This window comes from Saimiri boliviensis, chromosome X, assembly GCF_048565385.1.
Source record: "Saimiri boliviensis isolate mSaiBol1 chromosome X, mSaiBol1.pri, whole genome shotgun sequence".
Classification (NCBI taxonomy): Eukaryota; Metazoa; Chordata; class Mammalia; order Primates; family Cebidae; genus Saimiri; species Saimiri boliviensis.
Genome location: NC_133470.1, coordinates 33789583 through 33808096, shown reverse-complemented (window position 1 = coordinate 33808096; position 18514 = coordinate 33789583). Strand labels below are relative to the sequence as shown.

General features: G+C 39.2%; 1 protein-coding gene across 1 annotated transcript in view; it reads left to right on the top strand.

Moving 5' to 3' along the window:
- LOC141582797 (lanC-like protein 3) overlaps positions 1–18514 on the top strand; it is a 100123-nt gene that overhangs the window by 22575 nt on the left and 59034 nt on the right. Inside the window, exon 2 of the mRNA XM_074391833.1 lies at positions 11022–11145. Within this exon, the coding sequence (XP_074247934.1) occupies positions 11022–11141 (120 nt within the window). The 3' untranslated portion in view covers positions 11142–11145. The remainder of the gene's footprint in view (positions 1–11021; positions 11146–18514) is intronic.

The window sequence follows — 18514 nt, the reverse complement described above, 5'->3', positions numbered from 1 at the left end:
TCTTCTAGACTTACTGTTTTTTTTTTCTTGCATATAAGTATTTATAGTATTCTCTGATGGTGGTTTGTATTTCTGTGGGATCAGTAGTGATATCCCCTTTATCATTTTTTAATCCATCTATTTGATTCTTCCCTTTTTTCTTCTTTATTAGTCTGGCTAGTGGTCTGTCTATTCTGCTGATCTTTTCAAAAAACCAGCTCCTGGGTTCATTTATTTTTTGAAGGGTTTTTTTTATGTCTCTATCTCCTTTGGTTCTGCTCTGATCTTACTTATTTCTTGTCTTCTGTTAGCTTTTGAATTTGTTTGATCTTGTTCCTCTAGGTCTTTTAATCATGATGTTAGGGTGCTGATTTTAGATCTTTCCTGATTTTTCTTCAGGGCATTTAGTGCTGTAAGTTTCCCTCTACACCCTGCTTTAGATGTGTCCCAGAAATTCTGGTATGTTGTATCGTCGTTCTCCTTGGTTTCAATGAACATCTTTATTTCTGCCTTCATTTCATTATTTATTCAATAGTCATTCAGGAGCAGGTTGTTCAGTTTCCATGTAGTTGTGCGGTTTTGAGTGAATTTCTTAATCCTGAGTTCTAATTTGATTGCACTGTGTTCTGAGAGACTGGTTGTTATGATTTTCATCCTCTTGCATTTACTGAGGGGTGTTTTACTTCCAATTAGAATAAATGTGGTGTGCTGAGAAGAATGTACATTTTGTGAATTTGGGGTTGAGAGTTCAGTAAATGTCTGTTAGGTCAGCTTGGTCCAGATTTGAGTTCAAATCCTGAATATACTTGTTAATTTTCTGTCTCATTGTTCTGTCTAATATTGAGAATGCAATGTTAAGGTCTCCCAGTATTATTATGTGGGATTCTAAGTCTCTTTGTAGGTCATTAAGAACTTGCTTTTTGTATCTGGCTGATGCTGTATAGGGTGCATATATATTTAGAATAGATAGCTCTTCTTGTTGCATAGATTCCTTTACCATTATGTAATGCCCTTCTTTATCTCTTTATATCTTGGTTGGTTTAAAGTCTGTTTTATCAGAGACTAGGATTGCCACCTCTCCTTTTATTTTTCTTTGCATTTGCTTGGTAAATCTTCCTGCATCCTTTATTTTGAGCCTATGTGTGTCTTTGTATGTCAGATGGGTTTCCTGAATACAGCGCACTGATGGGTCTTGACTCTTCAGCCAATTTGTCAGTCTGTGTCTTTTAATTGGGGCATGTAGCCCATTTATATTTAAGGTTAATGTTGTTATGTATGAATTTGATCTGCTATTTTGTTGCTAGCTGGTTGTTTTGCCTGTTAGTTGATGCAGTTTCTTCATGGTGCCAGTGGTCTTTACAATTTGGTATGTTTTTGCAGTGGCTGGTACTGGTTGTTGTTTTCCATGTTTAGTGCTTCCTTCAGGAGCTCTTATAAGGCAGGCCTGATGGTGACAAAATATCTCAGCATTTGCTTGTCCATAAAGGATTTTATTTCTCCTTCACTTATGAAGCTTAGTTTGGCTGGATATGAAATTCTTGGTTGAAAATTCTTTTGTTTAAGAATGTTAAATATTGGCACCCACTCTCTTCTGGTTTGTAGGGTTTCTGCCAAGAGATCCACTCTGAGTCTGATGGGTTTCCCTTTGTGGGTAACCCGGCTTTTCTGTCTGGCTGCCCTTAGCATTTTTTGTTGTTGTTGTTTTTTCATTTCAACCATGGTAAATCTGATGATTATGTGTCTTGGGGTTGCTCTTCTCGAGGAGTATATTTGTGGTGTTCTCTGTATTTCCTGCATTTGAATGTTGGCCTGCCTTGCTAGGTTGAGGAAGTTCTCCTGGATAGTATCCTGAGGAGTGTTTTCCAACTTGGTTTCATTCTCCCTGTCACTTTCAGGTGTACCGATCACACATAGATTTTGTCTTTTCACATAATCCTATATACCTTGGAGGCTTTGTTCATTTCTTTTTTTCTCTAATCATGTCTTCTCGCTTTATTTCATTGTGTTGATCTTCAGTCTCCGATATCCTTTCTTCCACTTAATTGATTTAGCTCTTGAAACTTGTGTATGCTTCACAAAGTTCTTGTGCTGTGTTTTCAGCTCCATCAAGTTGTTTTTGTTCTTCTCTATTCTGGTGATTGTAGTTAGCATTTCATCTAACCTTTTTTCAAGGTTCTTAGGTTCCTTGCATTGGGTTAGAACTTAGCTTGGAAAAGTTTGTTATTACCCGCTTCTGAAGCCTGTTCTGTCAATTCATGAAACTCATTCTTTATCCAGTTTTGTTCCCTTGAGAGTGAGGAGTTGTGATCCCTTGGAGGAGAAGAGGGATTCTGGTTTTTGGAGTTTTCAGCCTTTTTGCACTAGTTTTTTCCCATCTTCGTGGATTTGTCTACCTTTGCTCTTTGAAGTTGGTGACCTTTAGATGGGATCTGTGAGTGGACGTCCTTTCTTTTGATGTTGAAAGTATTTCTTTCTGTTTGTTAGTATTCCTTCTAACAGTCAGGTCTGTCTGCTGCAGGTCTGTTAGAGTTTGCTGCTTGCCTGGGAATCACCAGTGGGGCCTGCAGAACAGCAAAGATTGCTGCCTGTTTATTCCTCTGGTAGCTTCATCCCAGAAGGGTACCTATCAGGTGTCAGCCAGAGGTCTCCTGTATGAGGTGTCTGTCAGCCCCTGCTGGGAGGTGTCTCTCAGTCAGAATACACAAGGGTCAGGGAGCCACTTGAGGAGGCACTCTGTTCCTTATCAGAGCTCAAGTGTTGTGCTGGGATATCTGTTGCTCCCTTCAGTACTGCTAGGCAGGGACATTTAAGTCTGCTGAAGCTGTACCCACAACCGTCCCTTTTCCCAGGTTGCTCCATCACAGGAAGGTGGGGGCTTTATTTATAGGTCCCTGATGGGCTGCTGCCTTTTTTCAGAGATGTCCTGCTCAGTGAGCAGGGAGCCTAGTGACACAGTCTGCCTGCAGTGGCCTTGCTAAGCAGCCATGGGCTCTGCCCAGTTGCTGTGTATACTTCCTGGTGACTTTGTTTACACAGATGAGGTTAAAACTGCCTACTTGAGCCTCAGCAATGGCAGACCCCCCTCTCCCAACCAAGCTCAAATGCCCCAGTTCAAGCTCAGACTGCTGTGCTGACTGGGAAAATTTCAATCCAGTGTATCTTAGAATGCTGGTCTTCATGGGAGTGGGACATGCTGAGCCAGATCACTTGGCTCCCTGGCTTCAGCCCCCTTTTACAGGGGAATGAGCAGTTCTGTCTTACTGGCATTCCAGGTGCCACTAGGGTATAAAAAAAATGCTGCAGCTAGCCCGGTGTCTTCCCAAATGGCCCCCCAGTTTTGTGCTGGAAACCCAGGGTGCCAGTGTTATAGGCACTGGAGGGAATCTCCTGGTCTGCAGATTGTGAAGACCATGGGAAAAGCACGGTATCTGAACCAGAGCACAAGGTTGCTGGGAAACATCCCTAATGGCTTCCCTGGGCTAGGAGGGGGAGTTCTCCAGCCATTTGAGCTTCTAGGGTGAGGCAATACCCTCCTTGGGCTGCACCCACTGTCTAACCAGTCCCAGTGAGATGAACCAGGTACCTCAGTTGGAAATGCAGAGGTGACTTGCCTTCTGTGTTGCTATCACTGGGAACTGTGCACTGGAGCAGTTCCTATTCTGCCATCTTGCCAGAAAATCCCAAGAATATTTTTTAAAAGTGAAATACATGAGTTGCCAGTTTAGAAGACCCACCAGCATATTTGATGGAAAAACAATAAAGAAGTAACTCTAAAAACTTGCAAAAAGAAAAAAAAAAAAACCTGGTTCCATACAGGGATTAGCATTGGACTTTTCATAGGAAGTTGGAAATTTAAAAGACAATGAAGCAAGGTCTCCAAAATTCATAGAGAAAATACTTTCTCAACTAGAATTGTATAGCAGCCAAAATTATCAATCAGGAGTGAAAGTAGAAAACATCTCCAAAAAGATACCCTTTTTGTAGTTTGTCAGAAAGACAGAATGAACCAAAACATTGGAAAATATGGGATCATGATACCTGAGTCATCAATACCAGTGGAGACACAGGGATCTTCCCAAGTGGTGGCAAAAGGACAGTCTAGGATCTCTACTGGCTATTAATACCAAGGGGAGAAAAAGGAGGCAAAAGTTGTACTAATTGCACATTATATTGCTCAATGGATATTGATTTAGCCAAATAATGTGATATTATTATTTTGGGTAGGTAAGAAAGGAGAAGTATGTATGGGGAGATAAATAAAAGCTAAAGTTTCATCTTTCATGTTAGCAGATTAATAGATAATGCCTAAAGGAACAAATAAATAGTTGTATAGGCTCGGCGTGATGGCTCACACCTGTAATCCCAGCACTTTGGGAGGCTGAGGAGGGCAGATTATGAGGTCAAGAGATCAAGATCATTCTGGATAACATGGTGAAACCCCTTTCAACTAAAAATACAAAAATCAGCTGGGTGAGGTGACATACACTTGTAGTCCCAGCTACTCAGGAGGCTGAGGCAGGAGAATCACTTGAACCTGGGAGGCGGAGCTTACAGTGAGCCAAGATCACACCACTGCACTCCAGCCTGGTGACAGGATGAGACTCTGTTGGGGGGGAAAAAAAAAAGAAAAGAAAAAGAAAAAAAATAGTTGTATAAAGATGTCATTTTTAAAATATGGAGATAAGTTGCTAGAGAAATACACAGATAAAGTGTTTTAAATTTTGCCTCTAAGGAGCTGATATATGAGTGAGAATAGGTGCGGGTAGGAGCCTGCTATTATTTGGAAGCATTCTTGACTTTTAAAATAATGCACATGTATTTATTTGAGAAATATAAACATCAAGAAAATAAATGAGGTCTCCTTGACTGACTTTACCTGTCCTTTTTGCTGTTATTTATCCACATTTTGTTTTGTTCTTCACATTTACCCTCTTCCTGCTCAATGATTAAACAGCATTATTGGAGAACATTTATGTAATATCATCTAATAACAAAAATGATGTGGTCATTTACAGATAAATTTTGTCAACAAACATTTCCCCATAAAAATATGCTTGATATATCCCTTACATCCCTATAAGTCATACTAAATTAAGATTTAATGATGATGTTTTATTAGTAGAATGAAGAGTTCAATAGCTCTGTGTTGATTCAAATCTTCATATGGTTTAATTTACACAGTTGTGCATTCCCTAGTAAAGTACTGAGTTAAAAATGAGGATTGGAACTATATTAAGCTTCTACCCAGGGAGAAGGAGCATGGGTATAGGGCCCAGCTAAGATAATTAAAACTGAAAAGGTAGATGATTAGAATACGATAAAGACTGGTTGAACCATTTATCTAAAGCAGAGCAAGAGTAACAATTTTTCATGGCAGTGGCTCTAAGATTCTCCACTCTCCTAAAATGCTTCCAAATCATTGCAATCAAGAGAAACTAATTATATAGACCATTAAGTTGCAAAGTGCTTTTTTACATAAACTAACCTATTTAATTCTTGAAATATCTCTTCAAGTTGGATATTATCACCACATTCATTTTCAGAATAGAAAATAGAAAATATTGCAGAGAGGTTTAGTAGCTTTCCAAAGGTTATATGGATGAGAAGTAGGATAATGATAACATTTTTTTCTCAAACAGGATACTTTTGACAGGCAAAAACCAGTAGGGAATCTAACAACAGACACAACCCGTTTTTCCTGTGGAACTTATGGCCCCCAACTGATAAGATAGTGAGCCTAGTCCAGAACTCAAATTCTTCTCCAAAGTTGTGAACTTTCTGCTGTCTTTGGTTGGTGGTACTATTAGGGTTAAACAAAATTCACTATTACTTAATTATACATATAAATGTTGACTGAATAGCAATTGTTTGTTTGTTGAGATAACTTTCGTGGGAGTAGGCAGAGCTTCTAAACCAATCTTAGGGATTCAGGACTGAATTGCAACCTAGACTCACCAAAGTAGCTTAAAATCATGTGGGAGGCATTCAGGTACAGGTATGAAGTCCTAAATGGAACATGATAAAAGGACTGGTAGTGTGATGCTGGAGACAAGCATGGATGTTTAAGTACATGGAGTGAAATTAGATGGCAAGTTGTGAAATAAACCATGAATCAAAAAGTTTCTAACAAATTTGTTCCCTGAGTTTTTTACTATTTTTCTCACAAGCCATTTAAAAATTTTTCTTGATTCTTTTCCCTAGCATCTGTGGCTGGCTGTCCTTTTGTGTGTATTGTTCACTGCACATACAGTATACTTTTGTTTTCATCTTACATTTTTCCTAGGAAGCCTTTAATGGAGGTAACTCCAAGCTCTCAGTTGCCACTGCCTTTTTACTACTACAGAGCAGAATGATAGGCACCTTCCTGGCAGACGGAATATGCTCAATACATGTTTGTGGAAGGAAGGAATACAGATGACGTTTTTAATTTTATGAAACCAAATAATTCCCTTTGAGGCTGAAATATAAAAATCTCAAGAAAGGACAACCTACATTTTAAAACTAGCTCTTTACATGCTCCTTCTTAAATATGTTTTTACTTTTATGGATCTGACAGCAGAGCCACTTAGGATTAAGTATTTGATGGACAGGATACTTGGTTGGTCATTAATATTGTCATATTTTCACTCACAATCTGCCTTTTGACAGCCGAAAGATGGTAAAATTCTACTACTTGTACATTATAAAATGGGAATTATGCCTAGCTTGTGACAGTTAAGAAAACAGAAGAAAGTATGCAGCATTTTATATTTCCCTGTGGTCTTTAGCTCTTTGTGTATTCTAGTTACTCTGTGCTCTTGTTTTCTTTCAGATAGAAGAATCTTAGATTTTCTTTTTTTACAAGGCAATATTGTTAGCAGTGATTTCTAATAGCCTTCCTTTATTGGGGAATTTCATTATTTTGTCTTCACTTTTAAATGATAGTTTTGCTTATATAGTATTCTTGGTTGATAATCTTTTCCTCCCTTTCAGCACTTCAAATATCTCAACTGCTTTCTGGCCTCCATTGTTTCTGATGATATTGTTTCTAATGAGACATTGGTTTATATTCTCAATGTGGTTTCCTTCTATGTATTCAATCATTTTTCTTTTTGTCTCTTTCAAAAAATTATGGCATGTCTAGGGATAGATCTGTGTGTGTGTGTGTGTGTGTGTGTGTGTGTGTGTGTGAGCGTGTGTATGTTTGAAACAGTCTCCTTCTGTTGCCCAGGCTGGAGTGCAGTGGCATGATCTCAGCTCATTGCAACCTCTGCTTCCTGGATTCAAGCGATTCTCATGCCTCAGCCTCCCAAGTATCTGGGATTATAGGCACCTACCACTACGCCAAGCTAATTTTTATATTTTTAGTAAAGACAGCGTTTTGCCATGTTGACCAGGCTGGTTTCAAACTTCTGACCTCAGGTGATCTGTCCACCTTGGCCTCCCAAAGTGCTGGGATTATAGGGATGAGTCATCATGCCCAGCCATATCTCTGTATTTTTTAAAAATGGTATTTGGTTGATCAGGTTAGATGAGATTGTTTTTCATTGAATTTGGGAGATTTTCACACATTGTTTCTTCAAAATCTTTTCTTCTTTCTCCTCTTATTCTAGGACTCCAATTATTCATATATTGATTGGTGTGCTTGAGTTATTCCACTGGTCTGTGAGTCTCCATTCAGTTTTCTCTAGTGAATTACCTTCAACTTTATATATTCTTTCTTTGCTAGTTCAAATCTGCTTCTAAGCCTCTCTAGTGATATTTTTCCATTTCAGTTATTATACTTTTGTACTCCAGAATGTTTGTATTTTCTGTATCTTTGTTTTCTATTTGACAACTGCTTGTCTTAGTACTTTTTATTTCATCTTTTTTTAAATTGCATTTTAGGTTTTGGGGTACATCTTTAAATATGGTTCCTTAGTTTTGAATATATTTATAAAAGTTGGTTTGACATCTTTGCCTTCTAATTTTTCAGCTTCTTCCAGGATAGTTTTCATTTATTGCTTTATTTTCTGTGTACAAGTCAGTTTCTTGCTTCTTTGCTTGTCTTAGAATTGTTTTTTAGAAGTGGACATTTTTGATATTGTATTGCAGCAGCTACAGATTTTGCCCATATTCATTCTATAGAGTCTGTCTCTCTTGTAGTATGTAGCTACTATTGTCTCTACTTATTTTTTTAAAGTGTTATTCTTTTTTTTTTTTAATCTTTAAATCTTGATACCTAGAGCTTTCCTGGCAGTACAGCATGGTCAGCCTTCAGTTTGTCAGATTTTGTCCTTAAATACCCTGTCTTAGTCAGTTTGAGGTACATTATCAAAGTGCCATAGACTGGGTGACTTAACAGAAATTTATTTCTCACCATTAGGGAGGCTCAGAAGTCCAAGATCAAGGTGCTGGAAAGGTAAGAGTCATACTAAGGCCTCTTCTCTTGGCTTAGGATATTGGCTTCTCTCCAGTATCTCCAGATAATTGTTCTGTCTTCACATAGTAGAGAGAAAGCAAAAGAGCGAATGCATATGCTCTCTAAGAATACTAGTCCTATTGAATGTGTATCCCATCCTTATGATGACATCTAACATTAATTACTTCCATAAAGGCCCTATCTCCAAATATAGTCACATTCAAAGTTCAGCAAGTTGACAAATCTGCCTTGGCTTTTACTTTTTGAATATGCAAGGCTTAGCATACAGCCAGGGACAAGTTGCTAGCTAGGGCAATTGCTGGATTTTCCTGAGTGAATATATCCTTTCCTAACAGTTGAGATATATGGGAGCTTCTAAAGGTTCACTATGGCTGTCTTATTGCTGGATCTCTCTGTTAAATTTACAGCTGATTTTCTTATCTGTAGCTCACCCCAACCTATATTGCAACCCCAATTTAGCTGTGATGTTGATCTTTCTCAATTGTTTGCCACTAAAACAGTTACTGTTTTCAGCAACACCCCTAAGCATAGATTTTACTTTAAAATCGGCCCTCTCTATCATCTAGGCTCAAAGTCTGCTGCTATACTACAGTGTAAGTGCTACAGCACAGAGTTAGGGATAGGGAGGCAGCATGGCAGGAGTTTAGGCTAATAATGCCACAAATTCACTGTATTTCTTGAATAAACACTTTGAATTTGTTGTATGCCTTTTTCCAGAATACTTAAATGTTTTTCTTTGACAATTTTATTTAGTTTATCATTGCTTTATGCAAAGATAAGTCAGTGACCTCTTTACTCAGCCATGCTTGAAGTCTGTTTATGGATGGCTATGCTTATGAAGTGTGGAAGGAAGGAAACATTCAGTGTGGGCCTACTGTTGTTGTTATTTTGTGTCATCTAGCTGATTCCAATTTGGATATTAAAAAAAAAATACTAGGTGAAGAATCTGTTTCCTATTATGTGAAATATATTTATAATTAAGTAAAATTTAAATTCATTGAGTAGACATTTTTTTCTACAAAAAAGCACTTCTGTTTTTCATTTATTGCAAAATGTTCTCTGGAAAATGAATACTTTAAAAAGTCCTTTGGAAAATAAAAAAATTTTTAAATCTTGCACTAATGTGACTTCATAAGTTAGAAATTGGTAAGATTAAGAAATGTTGTAAGCCTTTTTATATTAACAGGAATTTAATTCCGGTGGCATTTTATTTATGTATAAAAACAAAAAAGATTTCTTTTTAGATACGTGTAATTGAAGTACATTTTATGTTTACTTTTATAGAAAAGTAAAAATAATTCTCCATGAGCACATATATAGCTACTGCCTTGTTTACTGCACAGGGTATCATGGGTATACATTTTGATTATCTATGTGGCTCTATTTTCATATATCACTGAGAAGAATTTTCTTTTTCTGAGGGGCAGTGGAATAGGGTTGCATGTGTTAAAATGTCACATTATACATAATTAAATTTTATTTAAAAAAATTATTATAGCTGGGCGCGGTGGCTCAAGCCTGTAATCCCAGCACTTTGGAAGGCCGAGGCAGGTGGATCACGAGGTCGAGAGATCGAGACCATCCTGGTCAACATGGTGAAACCCCGTCTCTACTAAAAACACAAAACAGTAGCTGGGCATGGTGGCGCTTGCCTGTAATCCCAGCTACTCAGGAGGCTGAGGCAGGAGAATTTGCTTGAACCCAGGAGGCGGAGGTTGCGGTGAGCCGAGATCGCGCCATTGCACTCCAGCCTGGGTAACAAGAGCGAAACTCCATCTCAAAAAAAAAAAAAAAAAAAAAAAAAAGTATTATTTCTTTTTCGGAATGGGTTTGGCCAAATGTATCTTAACTCCTCAATGTTGTTTTGCCACCTATCTTTTCATACAAGTAATGGTTCTCTGCGTTTATATTATATAGGCCTGTTGAAGTTTTATTTTTAGGTAGCAGGACAAAGACATTGTCTAGAGGCTGGGTTTTGATTTGGTTGCTTCTTTCCAACAGCAGAATGCCTTGGGGTATCTACTTATACTAAAGAGTATAAATATTGCTATCACAAACACCCTTGGTTTCAGGAATGTGCTAATGTCTGAATATAATACAGTTAATTATGTCACTGTGCCTGCTCAGTGCAACTGCTACTGAAAGGAGGTACTCACATGATGAGGAAGATAGCAGATGCAGTGCTTTGGAGTTAAGTGTTACTCCATTTCTGACTCTAAGAAAGAGGTTTATGATGCTGGCTGTTTTCTAGAGAGTACATAGCAGTTTTCATCTGGTATATTGTCATGCGGGATTTTTTAATAAATTACTCTCAGCCAGGCATGGTGGCTCACACCTGTAATCTCAGCACTTTGGGAGGCTGAGATGGGCAGATTGCTTGAGCCTAGGAGCTCAAAACCGTCTGAGCAACATGGCAAAACCCAGTCTCTACAAAAAATAAAAATAAAAATAAAAATTAGCCAGCTGTTTTGGTGGTACACACCTGTGGTCCCAGCTCCTCAGGAGGCTGAGGTGGGAGGATTACCTGAGCCTGGGAGGTCAAGATTGCAGTGAGACGTAATCACCACTGCACTGCAGCCTGGGTGACTGAGAGACTGCCTCAAAAAAATTTTTTTTTGCTTATAATTATATATCTTTTTAGTTTTCTTCACAGGAAAAAAGCCAATTCAGTATTAAAATGCTACCCAACATTGGTGGCAAATACAAAGAGGAAGTCTGCATATTCAAAGAAGCGAGACAAGCTTTTGAAAATAACAATTAAAAAAGTAAGTATATTGGGAATTAAAAGAAAAGTTTACACAGATTTGTGTACCTTTTTGATGTATATTTGAAATCTGCATCCCTGAATTATGTACACTGCTAGCAATTAAAAATTACCCTTGTTAGGAATTCTGGTGAAAGTTGCTTTTAACTAATTATCATTCTGTGGGTTGGAGAGCTAGGTTCGCTTTCCTGTATGCTGGACTGTCTTTGAGAGCCCTGTTTCCATAGGACTCTGCTGAGCTAGGATTTATCACCTTGGCCTGGGGGAAGGATGTGATTCACACAATGTTTTGTTCTAGAAGGTTGTAGATAACATCATTGCTTTGCTTAATGATAGACAAAGTAAGAAGGAAGTTAATAGACGCTGATGGTATTTTAAAAGGTTTTACTTCTCATACAAAGGAAAAGACATATTTGGGCTTCCCTTCCCACTTGAGAGAATATTCTTCACCATTCTTTACTTTAGACTACATGCTATTTAAAGAGAGTATGGATAGGAAAGCACAAGGCAGTGGTGAAAATTCTATAGAACTGCTCCATAGCTGAAAATTACATTACTTGAGATAGCTATTGTGTAAAGATCCAGTCCTGGGCAGCACAAAAATAACACTAGATGCTATGGAAGTGATATCACACGTGCCAAAAGACAAATACATCTTGTATCTTACTCTAATAGGGCTTCACGCAATTTTCTGTGAGTGGGGTTGAACATGCATGTATGTGTGTGTTTTAACACAACTGGCTCTGAGTTGATTTTTGTGTGTGGTATAAGGTAAGAGACCAGTTTCATTGTTCTGTGTGTGGATATCCAGTTTTCCCAGCACCACTTATTGGAAAGACTGCTCTTTCCACCTTGTTCTTCTCAGTGGCCTTGTAGAAAATTACTTGACCATATATACTGTTAAAAACTTCAGCTGAATTAAATTTAAGAATTTAATTGAGCAAAGAATGATTTGCAAATCAGGCAGCCTCCCATGCCAGAGAAGGCTCGAGACTCCAGTGCAGCCACATGTAGAAGAAGATCTATGGACAGAGAAAGGAAAGGCCATATAGAAAACGGAAGTGAAAATGGAAGTGAGGTAGAGAAACAGCGGGGTTGGTCACACCTCAGCATTTGCCTTATTTGAACATGGTTTAAGCAATTAGCCACCATTCATTGGCCAAAACTCAGTGATTAGCACAAGAGCAAGCTGCAGTCTATAATTCCATTTAGGTTATGGTTCATGACGTACAGGTAAACTTTTAGGCTGAACTTAGAATACATAAGGAGGTAGCTTTAGGCTAAACTTGATTTAACAATTCCCCTCTTTTGGTCATCTGCTTAATTTTGAGAGAATTATCAAATCTTTAGTCATTGATGTTACTATTACCATTGTAAATGTACTTACTTGGTTTTGAAACCCACTGGGATATAGCAGAACAGTGGGTTTTGTAAGGTGGAAACAAGGTCGTAAGGTTATTATTATTTTTTTTTGTAAGGGTTAGAATAGAGAGTACCACCTTATGCTACAATGTCCTTTTTACAGGGGAGAGGGGAGAAAGAAAACGTGGCCTGTTCTAAAATCTGTGTGTTTCCTTAAAGTCTTAGTTTGATTATGTCACATTTAGCATAAGTGACTCCATTTTTGTTTGGTCTGGTCTGTTAGAGCAAACAATGGCCTCCCATAATTTGTTTTAAAGCTCACCCCTTTTGGTCAGATTCTCGCATGGGGACAGTGTGACCAAACCTTAGGGCCTTAGCACCACTCTCAGTTGCCATCATTTTGGATTTCTGGTCTCAGCATGTCATTCATGGATTATAGTGCCTTTAGGGTCACATATTTCTTTCAGCTCTTGTCATTCCAGTTGAATAGAGACCATTTGACGTTCTAGAGATGGCTGCAGGGAAGTATTAAAATTTTTGAGGGAATACAGTGTACTAGCGAGACTACTATTAAGAGTGTCAGGATGATAATACCAAGAGTTGGAGTCTGCTCCTTAGCCAGGTTCCCTATAAACCAAACCAACTGAAATCAAATAGACCAAAGAAGGAGCTAGATGAAGAGTCTACTTACTTTAAGCAGTCTCTTTATTAATACCCTTTAACTTAATCTCTGTAATACTGGATGTGATGTATTTCTTCAGGGGCAAGAAGAATTGCCAGCAGCTGCATAGATACATCTGTTTAGCCAGTTAGTAATCCAGAGTAACGCTATTATTTAGCATAACTTTCACAAGAGAATTTAAAGTCTGTTGTGTAACCATAGCCTCTACAGTAGAATCTACTATAAAGCATATCATGGGGAATAAATTTCTAGTTATTACCTCATTTACTCTAAACCATGGAAATAAGGACTTAACAAACAATGCCCTTCAGAAGAGTGAAGACCTCCTGGCAGTGTTCTTTTTAGCCTATGATGTAGGTTAAGAGGAGTGAACCAGTGTTCTGTTTCTGATTGACTGTGAGACAATGTATGTACCATTAAAATTTCTCAACTACATTAGGCCTTCATCTTCCATCTATCAAGGCACAAGGTTATCCATGTATAAGGCTGGCTGCAAATTTTTTCACAAATGAAAGAATGCCCCATAAGTGCACACAGTAGATCCCCTTTCATTTCTATCATTCATAGAGGCATAAGCAAGTGAAAAACTATTCAAAGATGACAGTAGAGAAGTTTTGATCTGTGATGTTGGGACAAAGGTGTCCACATCAAGGATGCCACTTTCTTCTGAGGAGAAGCTTCCCTGGTTAGCTTTATCTTAAGTTTTCCAATGTGTGTATAGCTCCAAGAGTGAGGAAGGATGCCTCTAAGTTGTGAGATTATGAACCCAAGGTTCAAGGTTCAGAAGTTTTGCTGCAGTGTGGATGGCAAGGATAGTCTTTCGATGATGTTCTTAGAATGTCTAATCTTTGGGTTCTATATTGTGAGGAGGTTGATCTCAGTCAGTGAACCATTAAAAACTTTCTTGGTGAAAATACACTTTGGAATAATAAGCTACTGTTATAACATCAGCTTCTTTGCATGGCAAAGTTTTGTATAACCAGAAAACATGCATTGAAAATGACAATTGGATGAAATCCCTTTAGAAGTATTTAAATAGCCCATCAAATAGTAGAATGTACCTGAGGTTTTTATTTATGTTCCCAAGAATATGGGTTTGACAAACCAAACATTGGTCATAAACTATTTTAGCAACTTAGAAGTCACCACACCAATATTTGGATTTAGAACTTTTAATAACAATAGCTTAAAGGACACAGGAAGGACAAGACAGCCATCCTGGTTTTCCATGAGCCTATGCTTAACAATAGACTTATGTCTGCTTCAATACCAGTTGTTTCTCTAATTTTGGCGCGTAGCACTGATAATTGATGGGCTATCACAGGTAATTTTACTTAGACCATGGAGTTCATTCAAATTGCGTATCTAAACATCTTTAGTACTGACTGATTTAGCATGAAAATATGCAAAAAATTTTCTTGGTATTAATTTTTGTTATGCTTTGGTGAGCAGTTTTATATACTAGGTATCTTCATTAAAGTTCCAGGAACTCTTAGTTCAAATGATATGATTCTAAAGTTATTAGAAACCTGTACTGAGGAGTGCTTCTCAGGGTCCTTTCCATCCTTTCCTGAACCTCCTTAAATACATCATATTCTTGGATGTTGCATGCTTGTGAAGTGTTCAGAAACTGCATCAGAATAAAGCAATCAACTATGGAAATGGCTTTAAATAGTCACAGTTAAAGACACAATTGACAAGGAAATATGGTTATTTCTGTGGTCTACAATAACTTAACCATAATTATGATAGATAGCATATACTCAGACATATTAGAATTTTAGAATTCCCATGCAATTTTGGAACATACATTAATAACATTCATTAAAATATAGGCGGAAGAAAGTTAAACATTATTTCTTATTTGACAGTGCTTTGCATGTAACTTAACTGCCCCCCACTTCCACGCTGACTCCCTTTTCAAACTCAGCCCACTCACACCCGGATAAACAGCCTTGTTGTTCATACAAAGCTTGTTTGGGTTGCCTCTTCAATCAGATGCGCGCTTAACATATAAGAGGCAAAGCAGTCCTCACAAGATCAAGAACAACACCAAACACAGCTCAAAGAAAGAAAAGTTTTCCTAGCTACAAATGGAGTCAAACCCACATTTCTGTCCAGCCATATTTTAGAGGATCTCATGTTCTCAGCTGAGCACCTTCACATGAAGGCCAAAAAGCCCTATATGAAAGCGTTAACAGAGACAGGAAATCAAAGGATGTCCATGGAAGGGTAAAGGATCAGTAACAAATAGGTACCCCAAAAGGTCAAGAATCATGTAAATAACTTAAAATGAATGAGGTTGGTTTCCAGAAAGAGACTGGAACCTGTTCCCCAGTCCTAAAAGCACAGAATCTTAGCTACTAGACCACAGGGTGAGGTGCTATTTTGTCAAGGCTGTAAGGAATCCAAGGCAGGCAGTTTAAGCATTTTAAAGTATTTTAACTTGTTTCAGATGTGAGCTCAACTGGAAGGTTGTTTAGTTAATAACCTAGATGTTACTGTTTCAAAGACAGGATCAGATTTACATCTCCAAAGGACTGAGAAGTCCATCAGGACATTTAAAGGATATTCTCTGATATTGGGTCAATAAATTATCCATGACATTTATTAGTTCTGGTTTAGAAGAAAAACTTCGTTGGATCTGTATTTTATAATCTCAGTAGTTTCCTTCTCATTCTGCAGTTATCCTGTTTGTTTTCTCTGCTCCAAATTTAAATATGTTTACCAACTTTTGAGAGAAAAAAAATGTTTGCCTTGTGGAATTTCAAAAATCTCTGCCTAAGAACTTATGGAAGCTGAGGGAACAAGTTGAAAGGTAAACTTTGGTTTCCTGGGGCAATGCCTATTTTGAGGCTTAGAAAGACTAGGGTGTAGGCGCTGGTTCAGTTAGTGGGGAAGCAGAGGTTAGTTGAGGTCTCACACAAGAAAAATATTCCTTGGCTGGGTAAGCAGAACTGGTTGTATATATTGAAGAGCTGTGTGAGTTTATTATTTTCATGTTTCCATACGCCTAGCGTTCCTGCTAAGATGGCTCTGGCGAGTGGCTGGAAAGTGGTTGTTGCGGTAACGTGAATGGCTCCATTTGTTTTGTTTTCCCACTGGAGAAGGTACCTTTTTATACTTACTAGGAGCCATTCAGATGAGAGATTAAAAGTGGGTATAAGAAGGCATTCATTAGTTGTGGGAGCTGTGTTACAGTGGGTCCAGGGGTGAATATTCATGCAAGGTGTCTATCTGCCAAGGCAAAACCCTGATTGATTGTTAAGCAAAGAGGTGGTGCTGACTTTTGGGGGTTCTGTAAAGCGGGCAGGTTGACTAAATGAAGCAGTTTGGATGACTAGAAAGTTTTGATAGTCAGTTGGGGCTTGGAGTTATAAGGCAAAGTTGCACTGATGGCGTAGTAGGTAGCCAGGAGGTAGGCCTGAGGATAGATTGCTTTGGAAGCACAAAGGGGCCTGAAAAAACAGTATGTATGGTTACATAAATATATGGGTTTGTTATTACCTGTGTATGGAGTGAGGTTGGAAATGTAGGGGTGCAGAAGCTGTACTGCATGTCCTGTCAGGGTATCTTTGGTCATGCCATTGATGGAGAATTTGGCTAGTGACTGCATATTTAAAAGTTGGAAGGGGCTTTTTCCTTCATAGCAAGAGTGATAGGTTAGGTGAGTAAGAACCCAAGTTTTTGCAGGGACTGGAGTGGCAGTGTAAGTTGTAGCTGACTGAGAGATGTAAAGCCAGCAACCTTTTTATAGGGTTGGATTGGATTGGTTTAGCAAAGAATGGTTAAGTTAAGGGCTTTGTAGAGGTAGTTGGGAATAATAGGAAGGGGAGGTGCAATTATGTGCAGCAGCCAAGGGAACAGAAGGAATAGGCAGACAAAGAATGAGTAGGAAAGTAAACAGTTGTACTTCAACTGGGGAGAAGTTACACAGGGTATCTTGGAAAAGAAGGTTATTTATTTAATCTACAAGAGAGTTAAGGGTTGCACCCCGAGGGTGGAACCAGGAAATGTCTTGGGAAACAGAATGGAGGAAGAGGGTGAAGTGGCAAGATAGACAGGAGCAGGGCGTTCAGGTTTCTTCAGGAATTTGGATAAGTTTCAGAGAAGCTGGGGAGAGTACTTGTGACTTCCAAGATGGGGTAGGAGAGTCAGGTTGCTCGTCTAGTGGACACAGCTTTATCCTGGAGTGGTGTACCCACTGGGGGGGATTTTGCAAGCAGACAGTGGTTGGGGTGCTGTAGACATCCAGAAAGGGGCTGGTCCACCGAGGTTGTAGAGACTGAGGGATTAAGCTTTTTATTAGAACTGACCATATGACTAGGGTGTTCTTATATGGCTGGGTATCTGGAGTGGGTAAGAGAAAATAGCAGCCTGGTGGATTTTATGTCTGACCTGTTGGAGGACTGGGAGATAGTCTCCAAGTAAGCTGGTGTAAGAAGGTTGGGTCCAGGCACAAAGGTACGGCCATCTAGGAGTTTGAATGGGTTGTACCTGGTGGGTTCTTGGGGTGTGGCTTGAATCCAGAGGAGTGCAAGGGGTAGGAGAATGGTCCAGTCCTTTTTCAGCTGGAGAGTGAGTGACTTCTAGCAAGGGATGGGGAGGTGGTGTCCCACACCCTAGGGTTAAGGTAGGGGGACATAAGGGGAGCTATTGAGGGAGGTACGGTTTTGGGGAGGAGGGTGGCAATGAGGTATGGCTGTAGCCCAGGAATAGTTTAGGAGGCAGACAATTTTGTTAGGATATCTCAGTGTAACGGGAGAACTGGACAAGTGGGGATGATTAGGAAAGAATGTGGAAAGGAGTGCTGGCCTAATTGACACCAGACCCGGAGAGTTATGAGAGGCCTAGAAGCCTTGCAGTTTAGTCCCGTGACCGTGACTGTCAATTCCCACAACAGGGAGGCCAAGGAGACAGCTTCTTGAAAAGAATGCAGTGTGGAGTGGGTGGCCCTCATGTCAATTAAGAAGGGGATGGACTTACCCTCCACCATAAGACTTACGCAAAGCTTGACTTCTGTGAGGGTCCAGGGGGCCTCTGAGATGTTCAGGCAGCATCAGTCTTCAGCCACCAAGCCGAGGAGATCTGGGAAGGATTCAGTCAGGGAGCTTTGGGTTGGAGCTCCAGGAGTTCTGGGAGCAGCTACGAGTCAGAAAGTCTGACTTCCAGTGGGGGTGGGGCTTAGGAGGAATCCGGGCCTACAGGCATTCATTGACCCAGTGGCCAGATTTTTTACACTTGAAGCAAGGTCTGGGAGGGGCAGTGGGACAATGCAGTCTGGGTGCTTTGAAGTCTTTGTGAGCTGGTTGTATGGCTGGGGTTT